This window comes from Pezoporus wallicus, unplaced genomic scaffold (genome assembly GCF_028554395.1).
Source record: "Pezoporus wallicus isolate ANWC-B61680 ecotype Strahan unplaced genomic scaffold, APGP_CSIRO_Pwel_v1 contig_14608, whole genome shotgun sequence".
Classification (NCBI taxonomy): Eukaryota; Metazoa; Chordata; class Aves; order Psittaciformes; family Psittacidae; genus Pezoporus; species Pezoporus wallicus.
The window spans coordinates 1-24,587 of NW_026640100.1; the positions used below are offsets into that span (position 1 = coordinate 1).

The 24,587-nt window shown below is 41.0% G+C and overlaps 1 protein-coding gene across 1 annotated transcript in view; it reads left to right on the forward strand.

Annotated features, from left to right (window-relative positions):
• Positions 1-6: 6 nt before the first annotated feature.
• The window catches only part of MAPK1 (mitogen-activated protein kinase 1), a 34,099-nt gene continuing 9,518 nt past the window's right edge, over positions 7-24,587 (forward strand). The window contains exons 1-5 of the mRNA XM_057417241.1: positions 7-335; positions 16,695-16,877; positions 17,900-18,089; positions 22,497-22,613; positions 24,339-24,453. Coding sequence (XP_057273224.1) covers positions 193-335; positions 16,695-16,877; positions 17,900-18,089; positions 22,497-22,613; positions 24,339-24,453 — 748 coding nt within the window. The 5' untranslated portion in view covers positions 7-192. The remainder of the gene's footprint in view (positions 336-16,694; positions 16,878-17,899; positions 18,090-22,496; positions 22,614-24,338; positions 24,454-24,587) is intronic.

Consider the following 24,587-nt stretch of genomic DNA (forward strand, 5'->3'; position numbering starts at 1 on the left):
CCTCACAGCGGCCGCGGCGGTGACGGCGCTGACGGGGCCTCGGAGCCGGCGGCAGCGGAGGGAGCTGCGGAGCGCGGCGGAGCGGGCGGCGCCTCTTCTCCTCCCCGCATCCTTCTCCTCGTCCCCCTCCTTCCTCCTCCCCCCGCCTCCGCCCCCCCGCACGCAGTCACCGCGGTTCCCGGCACGGACAACATGGCGGCGGTGTCGGGGGCCGGGGCTGCGGGTGGCTCTGCCAGCGCCGGGGGCCCGGAGATGGTGCGGGGCCAAGCGTTCGACGTGGGGCCCCGCTACACCAACCTCTCGTATATCGGCGAGGGGGCTTACGGCATGGTGTGGTGAGTGCCGGCTCTGAGCCCAGCTGGGGCAGCGCCCCTGCCCTGAACAACTCCCTGCTTCCTTCCCTCCCCGCCGCTCGGCCTGGCCGCAGCCTCCCCGGGGCCCGGCCCCGGGCTCCGGCCCGCCCTTGCATGGGGGGGGGAGGCCTCTGCCTTGCCCTCGGGGGAGGGGAAGCCGGGGCTCAAGCATCTCCGCCTCGCTCTCCTCAGCTCTGCTTTGCCCTCCGTGCTCCCGAGGATGTCTCTCGGTATCACCCTTCGCCTCTCTCGCTGCACTTCCCCCCTAATCCCTCCATCGATGGGTGCAGCTGAACGACTCGTTTCCTTTCAGTCGTGCGTTTGTTTTCTTGGCTGTTTCTCGCCCCTGCCTCCAGAGTAGGTTGCTCTCTTAATTTCCCCCGTCTCTGTAGCGCGATTGCAGGCGTTCAAAAAGGGGAAAAGGTCGTAAAATCCTTCTAGCAGCTCCGCGTTTCCCTTTGTGCTCACCTGGCTGCCCGTCCCTGAGGTCAGGGATGGTAAGGAAAGTGAATCTGTGCAGACGAGTCGCTGCCCCTGCCTGGTTTTGCCTAGGACGTGCTGCCTGTGCGGCGCAGGCTGCCAGGTTAGCGTCTGATTTAACGAGTATACAGGTGAAAGTTCCCTTCCGCCGCTCTAGCGCGGGGTTGTTTTGTATCGTGAAGGCTTGCACCGAGTCTCACTGAAAAGCGATAGCGTGCGTTTGCTTTGGTTGGTATCAGTCTGAAAGAGCGAGGTGAGCGAACTGCGAAATACTGAAAATGTGAACTAACAGGATTAAGCGGGCGAGATGTGGGTTTTGCTTTTAGCAATCTAAATGATGCTGTGCGATGCTGTATCTAGTGACTGGGTTATAAATCTGACATACCTGGTCAGCGGGCTTAGGATTTCATATTCGTATATTAGTAAAACAGGTTAACCCCCCCCCCTCAACTTCTGAAATAATTTAAGGGATGCAGATGAAAAACTTTTTTTGTTGCTATTTTGTCAACTTCCCTCCAGTCCCGTCTCCATTTCTTTGGCATGTTTTTTGACCAGAGGTACTAAATGAGGCTGACTTTGTGAAAGCCTTATCAGCGTTATTTTCTTTCTCTGATGCTTGATCTCTGTGAACTAGTGCATTTCTCAGCGGAGGCTCTTCACACCCTGTTACAGATTTTTATGGCTGTAGGTTTTTGCATATAGTCATTGAATTGTTCTGGCCTGTTAAGATGAAGTCATCCTGTATTTCAGGGTGGAAGCTTTCTTCTAGGCCTGAATTTAGCTGGGAGATGAGCCTCTTACAAAGTTTGGAGTTGTGGCCTTCACTTTTTTGCTGTAGGAAGAACCTTCACAATTTAAATCAGAAATTGTGTTTATGGTGTAAAAATACTCTTGTTTTAATTCTAGCGTTAGAAACCACATCAATATATGCAGTGTAAAACTATAGCTTATGGTACAGACTGTATTTCATTACGGTGTACTTTATCGTCTGAGTCAGGGCAAGATAATGTCGGTGTGAACTGCACTGGTTTACACTTGCAGTCTGATCTAGGAAGATGCTTGGGAATAGTACTTTCAAGCTGTGTGCTGTGGGATAGTCCTGTTTGTATCAAGGGGTTGTTAAAAGTGTGTTTAACAGACAATGTGTTAAAGCTGAAATGCTTCACCACAGATCAGAGATTACAAGCAGTAGGGTGGCAGTCGATGCCCTTTTTTGGCGTCACTATGCCAGTGAGCAGATACAGGGAAACGGGGCCACTTTCTGCCCCTCCAAATGGTATGTTAAGTTCTGTACTGAAATTGTTACCCCCTCAAAACTATATAAGGTTATCTTTTATTTAAAAACTTATTCTAGCACATTGTGTCTGCTCTGAATGCTGTACAGAATTACTAACCAAAAATTCCAAATCTCCAGTTCAGCTGAAATATGCACTTGGCTCCTGTGTTTTCTATTCTAAAATTATTAACACGAAATACTGAATTCAATATGTTGTGCTCTTAGTTGTTGCTCTCTGTCTTGGGTGTGAAATGACAGGGAACAAAGTCTCAGTTTATATTGTATACTTGATAAGGGAGGTGTTGGATGCACTTGTAGTTAAATGCCATAGCAACTGTAATGTATTGTAGTGCCTAACATGCAAGCTTCTATGATTAAATGTGATTAGTTGCCAATCAACAGACGTATAGGTCATGAAGTTTAGTGCATAGTATGTTTCTTTCCTTGCTTTGATTGCTAATGCAGTGAGGATCTGAAGAAGCTTCTCCCTGGGGGGCAGGGTAGAGGGCAAGCTATGAGTGTGCAGATGGAAGTGTTTCCTGCAACTGCAAAATCCATCTGAATTTGTACACTTTAATGAGAGAGCGCAGAGCAGGCTTTGATGATTTTGGTTTAGACCCACAGCTAATGTGTATGACTTGGGAGATGATAGTTATTTAGCAGTGCGCTGTGCCATGGAAAACAAGTGACTTAACTCTTAAGTCTTCACTCTTTCCCTTGTTTTTCCTAATTTTTATGTTTCTGGATTACTGGATTAGGGAATTGAAAACAGTACAGTTCTTTCAATTAAATTAATAGAAGTGCAATTGAAGTATTCTTACGATAGTGTTGTTACAGTCAGTCTTCCATTTTGATTTTGCAGGAGGGAGAATGTTTGAGAAATATTGATCACAACATAAAACAACAGCACAGGAAATAGAGGAAGATGTTGACTGAATAGACTGTACGCGAATGTTCTCTCATCTGGATCTGAAAACCCTTAAAGGCATTTAACTCTTTTTCCCTAGTGCATTTATTTTTAACATAATCAGGTTTTGAGTAAAAATAAACTGAACAGAGCAGTGTATTTACTGCTGTGTTGTGGTTACACTTTCTGAGCTTTGTAAGCAGAAAGACGTGTTATCAGGCAAACCCTGTCTTAATGTCCTCCAGTTAAACTCTGCCAAAAGTGTTCATCTTGGGTACAGACTTGCATCCTGCATGGAAAGTTTGTCGCTGGAGGTGAAGTGATTAGTAACTGGACATCCATGTCAGTGTGCATTTCTATCCTGTTTTTTGTTTTCAGCATTCTGCATGTGAAACTAAGGGATGACCACAGCACAAAGTTTTAGCCAAAATGCTCAGCATTTCCTAGGACGGCAGGACATTCTTTGAGCAATTATTTAGTCATACGGTCGTGTTCGTTACTCTGAATTTATTTATCCAAATATATGCAAATGTTGTGGGTTTGGTTTTTTTTTCCTTTTCCTTCTCTTTTGCTTCAGAATTGTTTTGAGGGGTTTTAGTGTGTAGTTCTTCATGTGATGTTCCCTTTCTGTCCACGATAGGAGATTGTCAACCTCAGAGTCAGCTGGGAGTGACTTTCAGACCAGATCTGAAAATTTGAGGACTGCTTTTCTGACACAATAAAATGTGAAAGATTTTTGAGACTGTCTCATCCCCCCCAAATTCTGGTTGTTTTTCTGAGGGGTGGAAAACAACCTGTTAGCAGGCCACACTTCAAACACACTGAAACAGTGATTAAAACATGATAGTGCTGACCTCCAAGTTTCCAGTGTGAATTATTCTTCATCCAGTGGTCAGTTGTAATTTGGCAAGAATGATAATTGGACATCATAAACAATCTTTCTGGAAAGAAATGGTGAATGGGAATATGATAGGGATGTTCTCTTGTACGTTCTAGTTTTTGGAAGACCTTTTGTCATCAGGCTCATGTGAATGTGAAGTATTATCACTGCTGCAAATAACTGCATATAAATAACAAAGATGAATGCAATTGGGAGAAAACAATCTTGAAGCTCAGTCTTGAATTTCTTGGCCTCAATTTGACTGTGTTGTTACAAAGACATCTTTGTGTTACTGATGTGCTATAGAAGAATGATATTAGAAGTTAATGTTGCCAATAGATGAATGTTAAGTAATACTGAAAAGAATATTTAAGACATTTGGCAGTGGTTTTCTCAAAGTCCTGCTCCTTTCTACTTTCATACATGGAAGAGCCCTGCTTTTAGAGGATGACTAATTTAAAATTAAATGGGAGTAAACATATAAAGACACTCAGGAAAAAATCAGGAACAAAACTATCTGCAAGGTGTAGGTATATATAGCCAAAAATAAAAAACTTGATGGGTTTGATTGTTGTGTAATATTGCCTTTTGAGACTGACCAGTGTTACATGAAAAGGTAACGTTTGCCATCCCTCTGTGAGGGTCAGGCTGTGATCTGGAGGACCGCTGAGTGGCAAGGATCAGAAACAGCAGCCTGTAAGGTATTTTCTGTTAACTATTGCATTGATCCAGAGAGAGCACCCTTCAATGACAGAGCAAGTCTAGAGATTCATGTCCCTGTTTGTGTGTGTTTTTAGGGAGCGCGGGTGATTTATGGGTGTCGATACCTTATAATTAACATGTTCTGGTGTGATAAGGGGAGCAAGGAGTTAGCCAACCCTAATGCATTCTCTTCGATGCAAGGAGCAGGGTGGAGAATTAGGGACTGTAATTGGTGGCTGGTTATCAGCTTCTTCCCTCTGGGGAGAAGGCCGGGGTCAGTGTTTCCCTTCAGTCACTCAGACTTCTAGCACTTGCTTAACCTGACGCTGAGAGGCGAAAGGAGCAATTAGAGCTGCTCTTCCTGCTCTCTGTTCCCTGTGATGCAGCAGGCGGTCTGCAAGCTGTGCAGCAGCATCGGGTACAGGACAGCAGCTACTTGCTCTCTGATCGCATCTGAGCTGTCTTTAAGGGAGAGATAAGGGGTTGCAACTTTTCCTGTCTGCCCAAAGTAATGGGATCCTGGCTTAACAGTCAAGGAGTGCAGCTCAGGGACACTTGCATTTTAATAAATGAATACTCATTTTATTAACATTGCATGGTCCAGCCCACAGAAACAGATAATTTTGGTTTTTTTTTTTAATCACGATTTGTTAAGCAAACAAAGCTTATGTGTACACAATATCTATATGTGGTCACATCAATCCATCTCTTGTACCTCTACATGTGATTTTTGAACCTGTTGCCTGCCTTCCATCAAATTTGACAGATGGTAAAATCTTAAAGGTGGAAAGTTTCTGCAGGTTTCTTAAAAGTAGGTGTTTTGCTAGCATGAAGAGATCCTACGTGCTGCTCCACTGAGGAAGAGACTGCATCAGGAGGTCACGTAGAAGTCAGTTTTCCCCAGGAGACTTGACAGATGCCCCAGTTTTATGGATGGATTTATTGGTACTCTCGAGACCAGAAATGTGTATTTGTAGGACACCAGGCTCTGTTACTTCAGTGAGCTCCTTGTTTAGGAGGGAGGAATCTGCAACCCACAGAATAGTTAATAGTTACCAACTGAGTATGTGTACAGCTTGAGCTGAGAACTAATACTTCGCCAACATAATCAGTTTTTTAATGCTTTTTATGCATTTCTGAAAGCTTTTTATGCAATTTCTGAAAGCTTTGTCATAGCTTTCAGAAATTAACTGATCAATTTGATATTTAATAAAAATATTTTATGACATCTTGCTGTGGAATATTTCACAGCGTAATGTTGTTGGAAGGGACTTCCTGAGGTCATGTAGTCCAGCCTCCTACTCAAAACAGGGCTGATGTCAAAATTAGCTCAAGTTGCTCAACTTGTCCACTCAGTGTTTCCAAAATCCCCAGGGATGGAGATTCCACAACATCTCTGGGCAGCTTCTGGTTCTAGTGGTAAAGCAGTTGCCCAGTGACACTTCTGCCCTTACAAGCATGAGAGTTTTCCTTGCTGCAGCTTGTGGCCATCATCTCTTGTCCTTTGTATTTTTTTACCTCTGACAAGAGTCTGGTTGAGTTTCTCTCTAATTCCCCTTTAAAGAGCGATTAGCTGTTTTCCACACATCCAGTCTATACAAACCCATTTTCTTCCATTTTTTTTTTTTCTCTTTTATGTCATGACCTTCAGCCCGCTGTGCATCCTGATGGTTTTGTGCTGGACTTGCTCCAGTACTGGGAGAGAGTATTCCAGATGTAGCATCACAACCTTCATCGCTTTCCTTGACCTGCTGGCTGCACACTCAGTAATGCAGCCCAGTCCATGGTGAGCCTTCATTGCTGTGAGCAGGTGCTGCTCACAGATGAAGCTGGATCTTGTTCTGGTAATCCAGAAAATACTTGAGCTTAGGTGTTTTACAAACTTTTCAAATAATGTCTGATAAAAAACCCAAACTCTACATGATTTTATTGAGCGATTTCAATTGTATTTGCTTTTGATTTCCGAATCAGTCAATGAAGCATACAGAGCCATAAACATATTTTAGAATACAACTTTTATATTGACTATATTGACTTCTATTGACTGTTTTAAGATAAATTAATAGTGTATGTGAAATGCAGCAAACTAGTGTGTTTCAGGCGATTTATCTATGTAAAACTTAGATTCTATTAATTGTTCGGTCAGCTGTTAAAGACAGTTGTTTGCTTGTGAATCAGTCTTTTCAGAAGGGAGCTTGTTTTCCTTTGCTTTATGACAACTTTTGGGCATATAAAAAAGTTATTCTCAAACTCATCTCTTTGCAGGGTACATTAAAAGTCATACACACATTACTTCCTTGTAAGCTTTGACCAGATAGATTAATATGGTCCAAATAGTAATAAATGTCACTAATTCAGATGGGGTTATTTGAAAAGCTGTTGGTAGATACGTGGGCAAGGTGAGGTTTCTTGTTCTGCAGTGATGTCAGTAGGTTGGTTTCTGTTTCAGAGGGCATTCCTGTTACCACCCCTTTCCACTGGGTGAGCGCTGGCCCAGGGGCAGCCTAGTGTCCCTGGCAGAAAGGATGTGTCCTAGCATCCGTCCAGGAGGTGCCTGGTGCCCTGGCACACGGGCTGAAAGGCTGCCAAAAGGTTGTTGTGTGCCCCCCAGGCCTGGCAGCCTGTTGCTGGTGGATGAAGTACTGAGGGAGGATGTGTGTGTATACACACACATATACATATGAGTATACACATATATATATATGGCTTGTAGAAAGGCTTTTATAGAAATATTGTTCTATTAGATTTGGGTAGATCTTCATGATAGTTCTGCTTTTAGTGGAGTTGTGCACATGTTTGTATTATCTTGTTTAGCAGTACCTAAAATCTCCATAACTTTTGTTCTATTAAGGGAAAATCTCTTCTCTTGGAAGTTGTTCTTTTGTCTTTTAAGAGAATTTTCATAAAATACTGAAATACTCTGTGGTGATTAGAATGCAAATGAGAGCTTTTGTTACATGGTAGAAAGTAATTTGGCTGTGGTGTGGGTATGTTTTAAGTACTTGCAATTAGGCTTATGGTTTATAATATGCAGTTACTTCATTTTGCAGTTTTTCTTAAAATCAGCACCTGTCACTGCAATACCTTACTCACTTGTCTGGAGGGGAGGCAGTTTGTTCCAGCAGGTATTGCTGATGTGTCCTGAGTAACCCTTGAAGTCATTTGAGCACCGCAAATCAGTATTCCCCAAACTGCTTCAGTCCGTAATTTACCCAATTTCATTGGGATTTGGTTGGCGCAAAGTACCCCAAATGACATTCAGGCTGACTTTTACATTGGATTTTTTAGCATGTTTCATAATTGTGAAATATCTGCCTTTAAGTTACAGTAGCCAACATGTCTTAATGCTGATGCCGTCTGAACAAAACACAGACCTGTCAGTATGTTGAGGGGCTAAATACATCCTCTTAAAATATAGAAAAAACATGCAAAAAATGCTTTGTAAGTGATACCAAAGAGAAGTAAGTCCTGATAGTGGTGAGATGCACACTTGGTTCTAGTGGCTTGGGTTTTTTGTTTTGTTTTGCAGTGGAATACTGAACTGACAGTAGCAATGAGCTTTCTCTCGTGGCTTTGTGATAGTTTTCATTTTGCACTGATGTGTCTGCAGGTTCAGGAAAACTTCTGCTTCTAAGTACGCATGAATGGGTTTGTTCAGGCTTTTATTTATTTTTCTGCTGGAGTGAGACTATCTTTTCTGAAGATATCTGTTGTGTGCAATCGATTAAATAAGCTGATTACTGAAAAATAAAGTAATTGTCTGGAGCTTGCTCTTTTCCTTTTTCTAAAGTTGCTTTTAGGAGGAGTATTTGGGATAGAAGTCAGATTAGAACCTTATTAGACAAAAGACTAAACCACATTGAGGTGTTTGTTAATACCACTCACACTCTCTGGTAGTGCTGTCTCTTCTCTGTAGGAAAGGGGAAACGTTTCCTACGCACATTTACAGAGCCCACTTTGCTGCTGGATGTATTTCAGACTGGAGTAACTGATGTCCCATCGCTGTCTTGGTGGCTTTTTGTTGCCTCTTGAGAAGTTGTAAGAACAGGAGGAGGAAGTCAGGTTTTCATCGGCTTGTGTGGAGGTTTGGTTTTCATGACAGTTGGGCCTAGGCACTTAAGCTGTGGTTTCCATGACTGACTTGTGCTGATCTCAGGCTGTGCTGCTTTGAAAGGGGCAGCCTTTCCTTCCATGCTGCAGGTCATGTCATTCTTTCCTCCTCTCTTGTGCTGATGCTTACACAGCTGTAGTTAGCTCTGTTGGAAACTGATTTAGCTGAAAAGTTACCTCACAAAAAATCAAATTTAAAGGTGGTAAGTTGGCATGAGTGACACAAAACCTCATCCTGGTTTTTGATGTCCGAGTCCTACTGCTGACTCAGGAAGGGGATAGGAATATGCAGGGGAGGACTTCTTTACTGTTCCTGTTTGTGACCTGCTTTGACTTTGACCTTGTATTGGGTTTCTCTGAACTGGCACTAAGAAAGCCAGTGTTCCAATCAAAAAAGAGAAAGGGGACAGATTTTCAGGCGCAAAAAGGAAAGTGAACCACAACCACTCGCTCCTTTTAATTTATTGAGCCATTAGGTTGTCTCAGATGTTCAGCTCGTATAATTTTACCCTGAAATGGATTCCCACAGCAATTGTCTTTAAGTTTGCATTGAGAGAAGAAAGACGGTGATATTTAATATCATAATATCTTATCAAAAGCAGTGGGTGCTTTGGAATGAGGGGTTTATTTTGCAGATAGCCAAAGGGCCTTTAAATATAGCAGTGAAGTTTGCCTGTGTGTTAAATTTGGCATAGATGCTATCAAAGGAAATACTGGCAGCAGAGAACCTGTAAACCCCTAAAATGGGGAGGACAGGTGGGAAGGCAAGAAATAGGTGAAATACTGGGATGTAAGAGTTGTCTATTTTCTGAAGCCCAATTTGAACTTAAGTGGCAAAAAACAGAGTAGGCATAAGTGCTTCTTATCTAAAGGTATAGAAAGTAAAATGCAGTGATCAAAACACCATGAAGTTAATGTCATCCTTAGACATCCTTAGCCAAAACCTTGTGCGAAATAGCTGATACTTTTCTAAGGTTAAGGTGTAGCTCTAGAATTGCTGTTTTTCATAGTTCTGTTTAGTAGGTACTAACAAAACACAAATCATCTGCTCTGCCACACCCAGGATTAGGAATTGACTGAGCTTCTGGTGAAAGTAATTTATTTAACAGGCTCCATTTTGTATGACTGGCTATTTGTTTTCTAAATAGTAGGAGTGATCCAAGGAATTAAAACTGTTAAGCCATTATTATGTGCTTAGTAAATAGTTTTAAATTGTCATGCTTTGGAAGGCTTCATCAGGTTCTACTTTTCAAATTCTGAAAAATCAAGTTGTGCCTTTTTAACCCATTAGAATTATTTGAGTTATAATGATTTGAATTATATATATGGAAACAAATTTCCTGTAGGAGGTTACAAAAGCGCCATAGTAATTTGCGGTGTGAAGGGCAATAACCTGTAGTAGATCAGAAACTGCCAAAGAGTAAAATCACTTAGGAGTACGAATTCACATTTGTCATGGCAGGAAAGAGTCGGTGTATTTGTAGCAGAAACCTTTAATATTAGAACTGATTTTTGACTGTTACGAGAAACAGGACTGAAAAAGTAGGTAGTAAAGGTGAAGGTAATGCAGTTACGTTTTGACTCTGTGAGCTTCAGAGGTTAACTAAGAGCAAGATAGAGCAGTCTGCAGTGATTACTTGAGCAGCTTGCTATGGACTTATGACATAATTTCTAAATCAGTGCTCTTTATTTCCCCACCCCAACCCCTGGTTGGAAAAGAAAAATAATCAACTTTGTAAGAAATACAGACATAATAGTTTGTTTAGGTATCTTCTATAATAAAAATAAAACCATACCAGTGATCATTTGGTAACGAGAAAGAGACAAAAGGTGTTATGAATATGAGTAAACTCTTGAGGAGTTTGTAAAGCATGACAGTTGCTTTGCAGAGGGGCCATGATGAAAGGTTTAGAAACAGGGATTCATATTTTCTTAGCTCCAAAGTAATAATCTACCCACGGATACTAGAATCTAGGAGATGACAAATGAAGAACTGCTTTAAAAAACCCCAAACGACACAAACCTAAGATTTTCAAATAGCATGCAGTTAGGAATCGTCAGGTAGGGCCAGATTTATGCTACTGCAAATTGGATCACATCGATTATGCAGTTATTTTAATATTCTCTGGTTGCTCAGCCTTCCTCTACTGCTGTTTTTGTAGCATGAGATGCAAGAAAATGGCGAGCAGTTGTTGGTGAAGTTCAAGGTCTGTGGGCAGCCTTATATCACAGCAGTGCATATTCTTTCATTTTTTCTCTGAAGAAACAAGGCATAAGATAAATCTGAGGTCATCCTGTAATTTTTAACTTGAGGTAGTTTTTCAACACACTTGACAAGTGGCAGAGAATTCAACAATCACACAATGAGGAGAGGACCATTTCTTAACCACTCAAACTTCTGGTATGCAAGTCTTGTATCTAAGATTGTGCTGAAGTATCTCAGTTTTGAATTCAATTTTTTGGCCTCTTTCACTGTAAGCTCTTAGTGCATCTTTCTTAAAGACCAAGAAGATAACACATAGAGCTGTCTTCCTAAACTGAGGTCTGTTAAATCAAGGCAGATACATCTTAATATGGATAGGTACCTGTTCCTTTTAAAACCAGGTTCTGGTTCTGGAAGTTAGTGCCAATAAAAAGGGTCTGATGAATAGCATATTTATGTATCTTCAAAATTATTAATTAATGGAAAAAAGTAAGAAATATTTCTAGTAAATGTGGGTGTTTACAGTTGGGGAGAAAAAGTATATTCAGCAGTATAAAAATAACACATTACAGGATGTCCTCAAATCTGAAACTGTCTTTTGACTGCTTTTATCTGTTTTTCAGTCTTTTCTCTTTGGTAAAAGAATAATGCACTAATGCTGCTCCCTGTATTTTAATCATCTTGAATCAAAAGCTAATTGTTCTGAAGACTCTGAAAGCCCCCGAACAGTCCCCTCCACAAATCTGCACACAAAACACTGCCTTCCCCCACCCCCAAACCCTGTAGTGAACAGTCTGTTACGGTACTGCTGGTTACTACTCTGTCATAATGATGCGTTATTTTACTTACAGCAGTCTTAAAAATAAGGTGAAGCTATTTGCATTGTAACTTGATAAATGTCAGCATGTTGTAGAAATGTCCGCGATTGCACTAAATGTAGACTGAATGAAAAGATTGAAGATCTTCCCAGATCAGCTTGTTTGCTGGGAAGTATTTTTGCCTTTCCTCTCCTGGTTGAAAGCAGAATTATTCAGCATTTCAGAAAGATTCTTGTCCCTGGATATGCCCTTGGAATCTTGTTTCCACAGCAACACAAAGCTACTGATAAAACATTCCTTTTAAACTTCAAATCGGTCTTTTATTTAGAGTTGTAATTAGTATGTTTGCTGGTAGCATTGTGTATTTTTATGTGTATGCTTATGCTGAGAGCAGCCTGTAAAACAGCCATAAGGTGAATAATCCTGAAAGTGTTGGAGGAATATCCCATGGTGGGGTAAGCCTTCAGGCAGCATGGCAGAGGAGTGTGCTGAGGAGGGGGGTGCCGACAGAGTAGGCAGTTGTTTTTCAATGGTTATATGAAGAAACAGCCCTCTGTGGGCTGTAACTATTGCCAGGAGCTGGCTCCTTTCCTCCCAGCAGCTGCAGCATGCTCTCACTTGTTCCAGTTCTGCTCCAAAATGAAACATGTGAAGAATAGAAATGGATGGAAGAACATGCAGCAGCCATTGTGGGTAGAAGGAGCTAAGCTTTGGCACATGTCCCAATCTGTCTGTTGAAACGCTTTCCTTCCTTGAGAAGGAGTTAATGGGAGAGGGGGCTGCGTGTCAGAGGTTCATCTGAGCAATCAGTGTGCTGTTTTCTGTAGGCTGCTCATGCTGTGGTGCACTTCCTGGTCATTGCATTTGGATTCCTTTTTAGAAAGGAAGTTGGTACTGGAGCTATAGAAGGGTAAGATGCTGGCTTTCAAAGCTGCATGGCACAGCTTCTGTGCTATAAATGCTCATTTGTTCTGTACAGCTGTGCAAGATGTTTTACTGGGTTGATAAAAACTTTGTTATACATTTATAAGATACTTAATATTAGGAATAATAAACTGCACTGCTAGGGCTTGTATTGATTTTCACATGGTGTCTTAAAATGGTGCTGTTGCAGGTTGTCAGAGGATAGTAACCACAGCTTGAAATAAGAATTATGTGTATACTAGAGTTGGGCAGTTGCAAAATCTATATTTAAATTTATCACATTACAGATAAATAGCACTCACAGCTGAATGGTTGCATCAGCTTGTGAAGCTGCACATTGTTGGGTTGGGAATAAATCCTTCCTTCTGAATATTGAAAGTGTCAGTAACTAGATTAACTATAATGTGAATAACATGCGGACTGTTAAAGGGAAAGGTATATGTGCAGTGACGGGTACATGTGGTCAATGATTAGAAACTGAAAGCTGTGAATTAGTACTCTAAAAGTTGTTATGTGAACTATTACGCCCACCTTACTGATACTCATCTTCTCTGGAAAAAAGCCTAGATCATAGAAGGTTCATCCCTTTAGAAGGAATCCCAGTTAACTGCTCCAGTGAAAAAAAGTTGCTGTGAGGTGAGTGGAAGCTGACGGTCTGGACAGCTAGGTTAGGCTGTGCACACTGGGACAGCCATTCCAGAATGCAAGTAATCTAAATTTAAGATGTGCTGGGTGGCTATGGGATGTGTATGTGGAGCCGTTCCTGTTTGGACTGTAGGGGGAGTGCAGGTGATCATTAGTCGTAAAATTAGACCTCTAATTCTAGCTCAGGCTAAGCAAGATGAATCCTGCGTTAAGCGCTAAGCTGTTACATTAACTGCAGTGGGTTAATGCATCGAGGGTTTGGATCTGCACTTTTTATAGTTGTTTCATTTGCAAACACTGCAGAGGACACTGTATGAGCAGCTTATTTCTTCAGTAGAGTTCTGGAGAGTAGTGGGTCAATCTGGTGTTGATGGCAGGGAGTGGCTGGATGGAGATCATGAGGAACGGGGAAAGCTTTGGGAAATGGTTCAGTTTGACCCGTAAAGGATTTTGTTAGTTTAGGGTGTTTCCTAGATAGTAAAATAGATACTGCTGTGTAGCTTCCTAGGCCAGATAGGTGTATGATTGTAGCATGTGTGCATGGGAGAACACATGACTCTTCACTACTGATGAAGTTCTTTCTAATGTGTACCTCTTACAGTTTCTGTAGCACGTGTCATATTGAAAGCAGGTTGTTTTTTAAAGGGTCGCGCAGTTCACTCAGTCGTATTTGTTTTGAGGGCTGTGACAGCATGTGAAATGGTGTTAACTTTGTAATACAGATTCTCTGTGTACCTGTATTATGCATGATAACTGAAATATTACGCACAAGCAAATGTACGGAGCTGCTGTATGATTAGTTGCTTGCTCATGGGAATTGAGATAATCTTACCTACATTTAGTCAAGTTACAGAAAAGCTCATGTTTCAGAAAGTGACAACAGAAATAAATCTGGTGTCCCTTTTAATGTTTCAGCTAGGTAGTACTTTGGGTTTGCTCTCTTTAGCTGAGGTTTTGCAGGGGTAACTGCAGTGCATGCTCAGCTACAGTGGTTTAGTGAGATCTGATAGGAACAGAAAAATGACTGCATGCAGAAGGTACACTGGGGAGGAGATCGATCGCATCTTTGCTGCAAACAGTCAGCTTTTTTTCATGCTGAGTCATGCATTTTAGAGTTGAACCATCTGAAAGCCAGATTACCCATCCTTTTTTAAATGACAGCACAAGCCTTCTGCTAAGAAAATGCTTCAAGAGCTACAAGAGAGGAAATGTTGGTATGTTTAATTGATGGATTCAAGTTCATTGAATCTATACAAGGAAAGAAGCGTATTTTTCATTAATAACCAATCTTTGCTTGAGAAGCAATAGCTTAGAGATTTATCAAATATTGTAAGAGATTAGGAGCTCTTTAAGCAGCATCGATTGGTAAATACTGGCATTTTGCCTTTTTCTTCTCAGCATAGCAGCTGCTGTCCAGTTCTTTGCAAGCATTAAGATTCTGCATTGTGCGATTAAAAAATGACACTTAAGTCAATACAAAGAAGGAGGTTTGAGATTTGGTTATGATACAATTGTCCATAGGATTCTTTAATTCCCAAATACAGGTTGTTCGTGCTTCAGAACTATATCTAGTTCTGTTTTCTGCCTGTTACTTGCCTCACTGGTATGTTGTAAACACCACAGGTGATTACCTGAGGAACTAAGAAAATTACTGTACACTAAGTGCTCTTGAAGGCTATGCCAAGTTCCACTTCTGGTACTTTGTTGTTATCTATTTTGGGACTTATGAACTGCTAATGTGTTATCTATACATATGCAATAGCAACAGTTGTAATGAATACTTGCTTGGCATGTGGAATTTCAAAGCACCCTGTGGAGTATTTTAGTTCAGTATTTCTAGGGGCAAATAAATTCTGCAGTCTGGCTGTGGTTATAGACTGGTGTTACGGATGCAGACAAGTCAAAGTGACGCTGTGGAGAAGTCATGCGGAACGATGTCACTGCATATGCATGAGGTGTATGAAGATCTTACTGACAGCACAGATTCTATGTCATTTTTAATAGTGAAAGTGAGAAATGTTAAACACTTTTGCACACAGTAGTAAGTTATGCCTCAAAACCACCTTCTTGCACCGTACTCTTAGTGTTAAAGAACCTTAACGTGGCCAGGCATTTGGATTCCTTTCAGGCCTCCTTTTCTGATTGGGTTTTTGTATTTTATTCTACTTTATATCTCATCAAAGTAACACCAATTTCAAAGAATCTTCTGGGACGTGATTACGGGAAATCGGTGGAATGTAAAGCCCGTTCGGCTGCTGTGTTTGCGTTTTTATATGAAGTAGTTGAGGCTAATGGAAAGGTTTCAATGTAGGCTTGATTATGTTTTTATTTCCAAACAATGCAATAGAAATTTCAAAGAAATTTGAAAGGAATGAGGATCATATGCACATATTTAAATTCTAATTAACTACATCTACTTCTAATACAAATAGAAATTATTATGAGATGATTTGTCATTCATATCAGCAAGACCATAGAAAACATCATAAAATTTGTAAGAATTCATAACATTTTTACTACCTGACTCCAAATCTTAGAAAATGATGTGTATTTTAGTGAGCCATTTCCTTAGGGTCAGGCTGGGGTACTCAAGTGCGTAGGCATTTTGAAGAGGAATACCGGGGCTGCGTTATTGCTGTACCTGGCAATGGTGCTCTGAACTTCTGAGATGCCAGCACTGGAAGTGTAGCAGCCAGTGTGTGTGTTAATCTGGGTCATAGTCATGTGTTGCCTCATACTGTTGCTTCCTTTGCTTTGTGTGTGAGGTCAGGTGCATTCTTTTTCTTCTTGAACTCTGTTTGGAATTGAACTTGGAAAGCTGCTTTCACAAGTTCTCCATCCCTTTTGTTCTTCCATGTCTGTCCTTCATGGAAAAACATCCAGTGTAGCTGGATGGAGGACTAAAAAGTTGTGACATCTGGAATTACTTGCAGGAGTTAGACATAGGATGTGGAGTTCTACTGCTTTTAAGATGATTTCTGAAGGCTTTTCTGCGCCCCAAAGTGAATTGATTAACTCAAGGAATTCCTGATCTCAAACTACTTTTCAAATACAGCATTTTAGAAAAAGACGAAAGATTCAAACTTGTTTGTTCCACAGACTGGTAAAGAAGATGCATACTTCTTTCTTTGTTCAGGTACCCCCGGATCAGCAGAATATTAAGTGCCAGTTGGGAAAGCTAAAGATGTGTAGATACCCAAATAGGCTGGTGATGGAACAACAGTATTTTGTCCATTCATCCAACTAAAAAATGTGCTGCTGTTGCCTTTCTTAATTTGATAAAAATAAATGTAAACCAAATGTGCCACCCCTATATTTAGTTGAATTTGTGTTCTTGCTTTCTGAATTGAATGAATTTAATATTCCTTGTAACTAATGTTGTTGATTCTTTTCTAGTTCTGCCTATGATAACATCAACAAAGTTCGAGTTGCTATAAAGAAAATCAGTCCTTTTGAGCATCAGACATACTGCCAGAGGACTCTGAGGGAGATTAAGATCCTACTGCGCTTCAGGCATGAGAATATTATTGGGATAAATGACATTATCAGAGCTCCAACTATTGAACAAATGAAAGATGTGTATCCTTTCAAAGTCTGCAGCTACTCTGCAGAGTGATGGTTGCTGCCTTCTCTGTTTTGTTTGTTTTTCATCCTGTTCGTTACTATTATTGTAAATTGAAGGGGAAGTTCATAATGTTTGATTGGTTTATAGATAAATAAGTAGGTTTGCTATGTGGGTGACCACTGGTTTTCTTTCAGGAAAAGAAACAAATAAGCTTGAGAGATGATTTAGTTTAGTTACTTCATCTCAAAACTATATTTGCTCTTAATAAGGCTGTTGCTAGAACTGATTGCTTTGAGGAGAAAATAAACTGACCAGACTGCTGTAAGTGTCTGAAATGTTCTTAAAGAACAGAATGGATACATCCTGGGGGAGGGGGAAATTAAAATAAAGCAGAACCCAACCCCCAGTGTTTCAGTGCTTCCTGCATGTGAGCCAGTCTGAAACTGCACATGGGCAGGTAAACACGCTGAATACATGCAAATCTGTCTTTTTTGTTATTCTAATTGTTCTTCCATGGGAAACTTGGCTTTGCGTAGCTAGGACTTCATGTGGATATCTAGTGTATGAAGTAGTCTTAGCTAGGAGACTCTACCTGATATACAAGGCCCAGTTTAGTCAACCATCTTAATTTCCCCAAGTCCATGAGCATTGGTTCCTATTGGTTTTGGGGGTCTTTGCAGATGTCTGCCAAATAAAAGCCAAAAGTACATGTAGGCAGGAATGGAACTGAATCTAGGTCAAATGTATTCACTTCGTAAATTATCAGAAAATCAGGCTCTAATATAAAAAAATTGAGATTTATGATGATTAATTTGAGGACTGCGTGCTTGTGCCTCTGAATTCTGTAAAGGGCTCCATTATGTAACAGGGTTGATTTGATTTAAAACTTGTAAAGTAAAAAGCAACTACATAGTTTCAGAATTGTCACCAAACAGACAAGTGAGAGAGAACTTGTTACAGAAGTTTCACTGGGTGCTGTGTGTGGTATCTAACATGACACAGTTTGGTTTGCTGCCTTACATCTGATGCCTTACAGATACATTGTGCAAGATCTCATGGAGACAGATCTGTACAAGCTCTTAAAGACTCAACACCTCAGCAACGACCACATTTGTTATTTCCTTTACCAGATTCTGAGAGGGTTAAAATATATCCATTCAGCCAATGTGCTTCATCGTGACCTCAAACCTTCAAATTTGCTGCTTAACACCACTTGTGATCTCAAGGTTAGTTGAATTTTGCTGCAATGGTCTTCATAAACTACCTGCTGTAGCCATGAATGCAATTTTGTTACCGGTGCTTAGTGTGATTTTTATGCTAGAAAGACTGCCAAAACGTTATTGGTTTTGATAAAGTAATTATTAAGGTTTGCGTGACTAAGAACTTGCTGTTATGCTGCTTTAATGAGTGCACCGTTGTTTCCATCTGGAGGCTGACTTTGAAACAGCCTCTTTTGAAAGTTCAGTGAAAACACAAATCTGAAGCAGAATTGTTTTTACCTAGAAAGTAAACTCAGAACTGTGTATACTTGTCTTAATTTGTCTGTTTACACTGTTCATTGTTCATTGTTGGAAAAGGACTTTGTATTAGTGGGTAACTAAAATGGCATGTGAAATTCAGTGCTGATTAAACGCACAGCAATTACTTGGAGAGAGAATGTTTCTAATTTGCATCTCCAGTGATGGGTTCTCTACCAGTTAATACTACAGAAGGATGATCTTAGAGCTGTTATGATTCCTGGAAATGTCAGCTCAATGCATAATGGCATTCACTAAAGCAAATCAAGTGTGAAGAATTAGAACAGAAATAGAGAATAAAACAGAAAACATGCCTTTCTATAACTTTGGTTTTGAGTCTTCAGTTCTATGTGGTCGTAGTTACCACACTTATTCCTGTGATATCCTTTCAAAATGAGGAGACCAGGACTTCAGAGTGCTTCTCTCCATCAGGAAGAACAGTTTAGCCTAGACCTTCTCTGCTGGAAGATACTGCTTGAGGAAAGAAATAATACAATAGAATTTTATCAAATTTAGTGGCATGGGGGCGGTGAATAGAAAACATTTGTTCACTGTCTTTTCTTGTTAAAAAGCCTGGGGATGAAAGGATGGGGTGGTGTACTCAGAGTGAAAGGGCAGCATTGTCAGGCAGTGGGATTTGGTACCAGAGGATTGCAGATATTACAGATAACGTGGTTTAAAAAAACACCAAGCAAGTTAGAAAAAGCTGTTGAACCCTACCTCTGGATGAGAGTCCTGTGGTGGCAAACCCATGGAAGGTGAGAGAGACCACTAGAGAAGCACTAGGGGATGTTCCCTTTTACGCTTTACGTTATGTATTTGCCTTGGCCACTGACGGAGTGAGATGACGGAGCTTATGTTGCTTTGATCTGACATGGTACAACTGTGCTTGCTGTGTTGCACCTAATTACTCTTTGTTTATTATAGTAGCTCTACCTTCTCAATTTTAAAAACCAAAACAAAACAGAAATACCCTCTTCAAAATGCAAACCACCTGCTGGTTGTACAAGTTTGTCACAATTCCAGGCAAAGTCCTTGCTGTTCATGTGCTGGTCTGTTCCCAGTATTGGCCACACGATCGGTTCTCTTTACATTCCTGCTGCTGTTTGTCAGCTTTTCCTAATGCTGGACTGGTCAGCTCTGACTATTGCTGTGGGATTTCAGCAGCTGTTACCACATCAGATCCCTTTGAGGCATTAACCCATTCATGAAGGAAAGGGAGTAAAATCTAGGATGACTGTGCAGTAGAAGCAGAAAAGAACAGTTTGAGTGTAGCTCTGTTATGTGCAAATAAAGGCAATAAATAAAACCAGGCTCACTTGTGTTTTAACCCAAGTAAGATGGTCATGAAAAAGAAGGTAAGCTCACTGTATGGTGTAATAGTACAATATGACCTTAGTGGGTACTGCTGTAATTTCTTTATAAAAACAGCATGCCACTGCAATCTGTGCTTCCTGGTGCAGAATATGGTAGTCTGCATGACAGAGCATATGCTTTTTTATAACCTGAAGGGAACTCTGGTGTTGTATTAATACCACATCTAAAGTTTAAACAACAGAATTGGAGAGAAAACCAGTACATGTTAGTCCTTGTCTGATGAATGCTGAACTTGCGCTAACTTGTTTCTTTTAGGGCTGTTCTGCAAGTCTGTGTTGGCTATGTACATGTGCATGCTTACAAAGTTGATTATTGTACATAAACTCAAAACACAGCTACTGTGAAAGTGAATAACAAATCACACTGTCAGAAGAAGGAAAGCAGAAAGTTTGTTCACCTTCAGCGATAATGCTGGTAGCTTTTTTCCTTTAGTGGTGTTATCTCTTCTGGAGCTCTGAGTCCTGCAGGTTCTAACAAGAGCTCCTTCTTTCTTTTCCCTTAAAAGTGATCTTGACCTCTGGGTCATAGATTCCGGCTCCAGGAAAGAAATGTATGAGTCTCCATCTATTGACAAAATTTGTCTGTGAACCCTGTATCTTGTCCTGAACAGCTGAAAGGCTCAGGGCAGAAATGCAGAACCTGAAGGTTTCTCTTTCCCGAGGCTGTGCTACAGACTTAAATGAGACTCATAGTTCTTTATTTCCATTCAATAGAGTAGCTGCTTTGTTAAATATGTTCAGATGCCATAGGCCAAGAGCTGTCTGCCCAACCAGGGCGCAGCTGGTCTGTGTGCTGCACCCCTCACACCCCTCACACCAGGACCTGGGGCAGAGCTGGCCTCACCAGCTTCTCTCTCCTCCTGCCCTGCTAATGCAGCTGGTGAGAACCCTGCTAACAGCCAAAAGCCTCTTCTTACAGCTTCGGCCTTGATGCCTTTCTCACTATATTGTGTTTCTTCTTTTCAGATTAATCTGTTCCTGCTCTAGGCAGCAGGAGCTTTTTGTCATTTTAATGAGCTTTCTTTGTCATTAATCTCCCTTTCCATCCCATGTCCATTTTTCTACTTCAGAGATTCACAGACATCTTCTGTAACCCAGTTCTTTCTCCTCGCTGTGGACCGGGGAGTGTCTTTCTTTTGTCTTAATAATAACAAATCATAGCACTTGTGCAGAATTACAGCATTATTCTTAAGCAAAGTCTCCTTGCCTATAGTCTTACAGAGCTTTTTGATGAGGTTAGGAGAAAGAGATTACAACAACTTTGTCTGCCAGCATAATTATTTTTCTGAAGTCCTCTGCAGCTTCTTTACTTCTGTCCATAGAGGAGACTCTTCTGATTATTTGTACCAATTCACTTTATATAAGCTGCTAATTGCACACAAGGCAGCTGCGCTGTTTCTGTAGCCTGGGAAAACCTTGACATGCTTGAAAGGGTTCTCTTTGGTTTTGTTGTCTAAGGATTTGGGTTTGGGTTGGGTTTTGGGGGTTTTTAGTTGTTGGTTTTTTTTTTTAAATACATATCTAAAGTCAGAGGAGTCATCCCGTGCAGCCTGGCTTACAAATGTCATCATTGCCTTTTCTTCAGTCCCTCTGTTTAAGTCATCTGCTGTATCTTGTTTTTCAGATGTAGCTTTTAGTCAGCTGAATCACTTCTTCCTTGGCTGATACAGCAGTCATTTCACAAGGTGTCCCTCAAGGAAGATAAAGGAGTAGGTTGCCAGGGCACAGGGAGGTTTCTGGTAGGGTTTCCATTACAGTCTTTATTGACTACAACATATTATTACTTTACATTTTTAATATTATCACTGTGCACAACTGTTGAAGAGTAAACTATTATAAAATGCATCAGAGGAACCTACAATCTGTTTGCCACTCCTGCATTTGATGCCTCAGTTTTTCTGAGAGTGCAGATTTCCATGCAGATACGTTCTGTGGAAATTAATCATTATTATAAACCAGTATTTTCTTGGTGGTAGCAAAAGCATATGAATGTGTCTAATGTGCCACACCACAAGCCTGCTGTGTACCCTGGGGAAAGAAGAAAGGATCAGCTGCTGTACACTAGAACACTGTCTCTCTTCACATTTTCAGTGCTCTTAATTTACCCCTGGGGAGAGGACACTAAATGGCTGTGAAGGCCATGGGGCCTCCTCACCAGAGTATAGCTAAACCCACTTTTCTTTGTGCTGAACTCACTAGTCTAGATCAGAGTTTATTTTAATTTTCATGGTTAGATAAAACTATTCCTGATAGAGGGTTAAGAATATTTTTGTTTTTTTAAGCCTGTGCTTCCTTCAGGACCTCTGATCTCTCCGGTCTACCCTTATCTTGTGAGTGGATTGGAAGTTTCTCATACAAAGATGCAGTTACAATGGGAGCTTTTGTGAACAGGGGTATTGAACTTTGCTACAAGTGTTGGTCAGTAGTTTTGTTTTCTGGAAATGTTAATCTTTTTGTTTTCTGGTCAGTGTCTAATAACAGGCTGGAGCAGAGCATCTGCCACCTCTCTGCCAGACAAGGGGTGAAGTAAACCCACAGTGGAACGTAAATCATGTGCCAGGAACATCTTTTTTTTCCCCCAAACCTTTATTCTTCCTGGCTCCTCACAGCGTAATTGATTACTCCTTGTACTTAATCCTTTTCTTTGACCTTTGTGCAATAATTGGTTTCTAAAAATCCAGGTCGCCGTCACCAGGTGTCTAATCTGCCTTCTTATTTTTCCTAATTTCTTTAAAACCAGATTTGTGACTTTGGACTGGCTCGTGTTGCAGATCCAGATCACGATCACACAGGATTCTTGACAGAATACGTGGCCACACGTTGGTACAGGGCTCCTGAAATCATGCTGAATTCTAAGGTAAGAACCACAGCACAGGCTGGTGCTTCTGGTGCTGGTCATTCACCTGCAAGTACTGTTTTTGCTTTACCCCCTGCTGTGTTTTTAGGATCAGAACACATGCGTAGTCTTGAGGAAGTGTGGTAATGGACAGCTACTGGCTTGCGATAAGTTTTTGATTCCAGATACAATTATTGAATACTACAAATCAGACATTACGTTTATGTGCTCCCACATGTACAGTTCCTTGCTGGGAGACTTCTTTCCATCAAATGCTCTTCCACACATCAGGATAGAAGTGTTAGTAAGGAGAGCGCTTTACAGCTGCCTTCATCAAGGCTTGTTGCTAATGTTGCCGTAATGTTATCTTGACATCTTAATTCAGGTTTAGAATGCATAGGAGGGTGAATCTGACTCTGAAGGCATGTGATCATTGTTGTGTGTCAATCTTAATTGCATTCCCATACTCGTAATGAAATCATCTCTTTGATTTCCTTATACTTGGATTTATTCTTATGTTTTTCTGTGGCTGCTTTAAGGTGTGTCCAGTGCCTGTATGGTGTGAGTAATGGGTGTCCTTCAGAACCTTCAGCCATACTCTTGTTAGCAAAATACCTCTGTGACATCTGCGCTGTGTCTGAATTTAACACTCCTTGAGGATGATGATGTTTCTGTAGGGTTGCTGCTTTGCTGACAGCTGGCTGGGATTTGCTGTGGCAATAGAGTGTGTAATGCTTTTAGAAAATAGCCATCTGAGCAATTGAGGGGGTTTTACAGCTTCTTGGGTTTTAAACTCACATTGAGGCCATAAACATAGAGCAACTTCACCTTATTTCCAGGTATCCTCATATACTTATCTGCAGCCTTTATAGAAGATATTCTGTGTGTTTCTTAAGAAGTGATCAGCATAACATTTCCTGGCCTATAGCCAGGATTCCTTTTAGAGTAATAGTGCCTTCAAAACAAATAACCAAGTGATCACATCCTGTGAAGCCTTCTGTGGATTCAGCAGAGTTTTTGGCTTCGGTTGGAAGCTCTCTGCTGAAAGGAGGTGGGCAGTGGGGGAACAAGGCAAGATAGTTCCTGGGACCAGGGCTTCTAGAGATGAATGGGCCCCATGTGGGCTTCTGAATAAGAGCCTTCTCTTATGGATGGCGCAGGTTACCTGTACACATTCTCCTTATATCCCACTTACAGTGTTGGCCTCTTCACATCATGTCTACTACTGGCTTATCTGTTGTGTTGCAAATTGACTAACCAATGCTCTGTGGTGCCCTTCTACCCCTTTGCTCAAGGCTTCTTATTTGTGTGGTATTTGGGTCCTGTTGGGAAGAACAGGACCTGCATATGTTTAGCACACTGTAAGGAGCTTTGGAATTCAGAAGAATAGCTTATTTCCAAAATTTGTTAGTTTAAATTTTATTGCCAAAATTTGTTAGTTTAAATTTGCTATAAAATCAGGGAGCCTCAGAATTTGCAGTTGGCAATATGTGTAGCTGAATTTCGAGAATCCTTTTGGAAAAGCGCATCTTGCCTACTTCAGTTCTTGCTACCCCTTCGAAGAACTGTTATGATGTACGGTTCTTAATTATTTCATTCTGTACAGAAAAAACAAAGAGCATTAACAAGCATGACTCAGATAAAAAAAGCTGTATTTGCGTGCACTTCCACAGATTACTGAAGTAACATGTTGCTGCAATTACGCAGAATTCCTTTGACGACAGCGTGTTTTCACTTTACTTGCAGGGTTACACCAAGTCTATTGACATCTGGTCGGTTGGCTGCATTCTGGCAGAGATGCTCTCCAACAGACCCATCTTTCCAGGAAAACACTACCTTGACCAACTCAACCACATCCTTGGTAAGAGTCATGTGTAATGGCATTTCCACATCCATCTGCCTCTCTACCAACAGGGCTGGGCTTGGTTGCTCCTGTCCTGCTCTTGTAGCTCAATGCTACAGGGAGCTGTAGGTGCATCACCTGGTCCCTGCAGT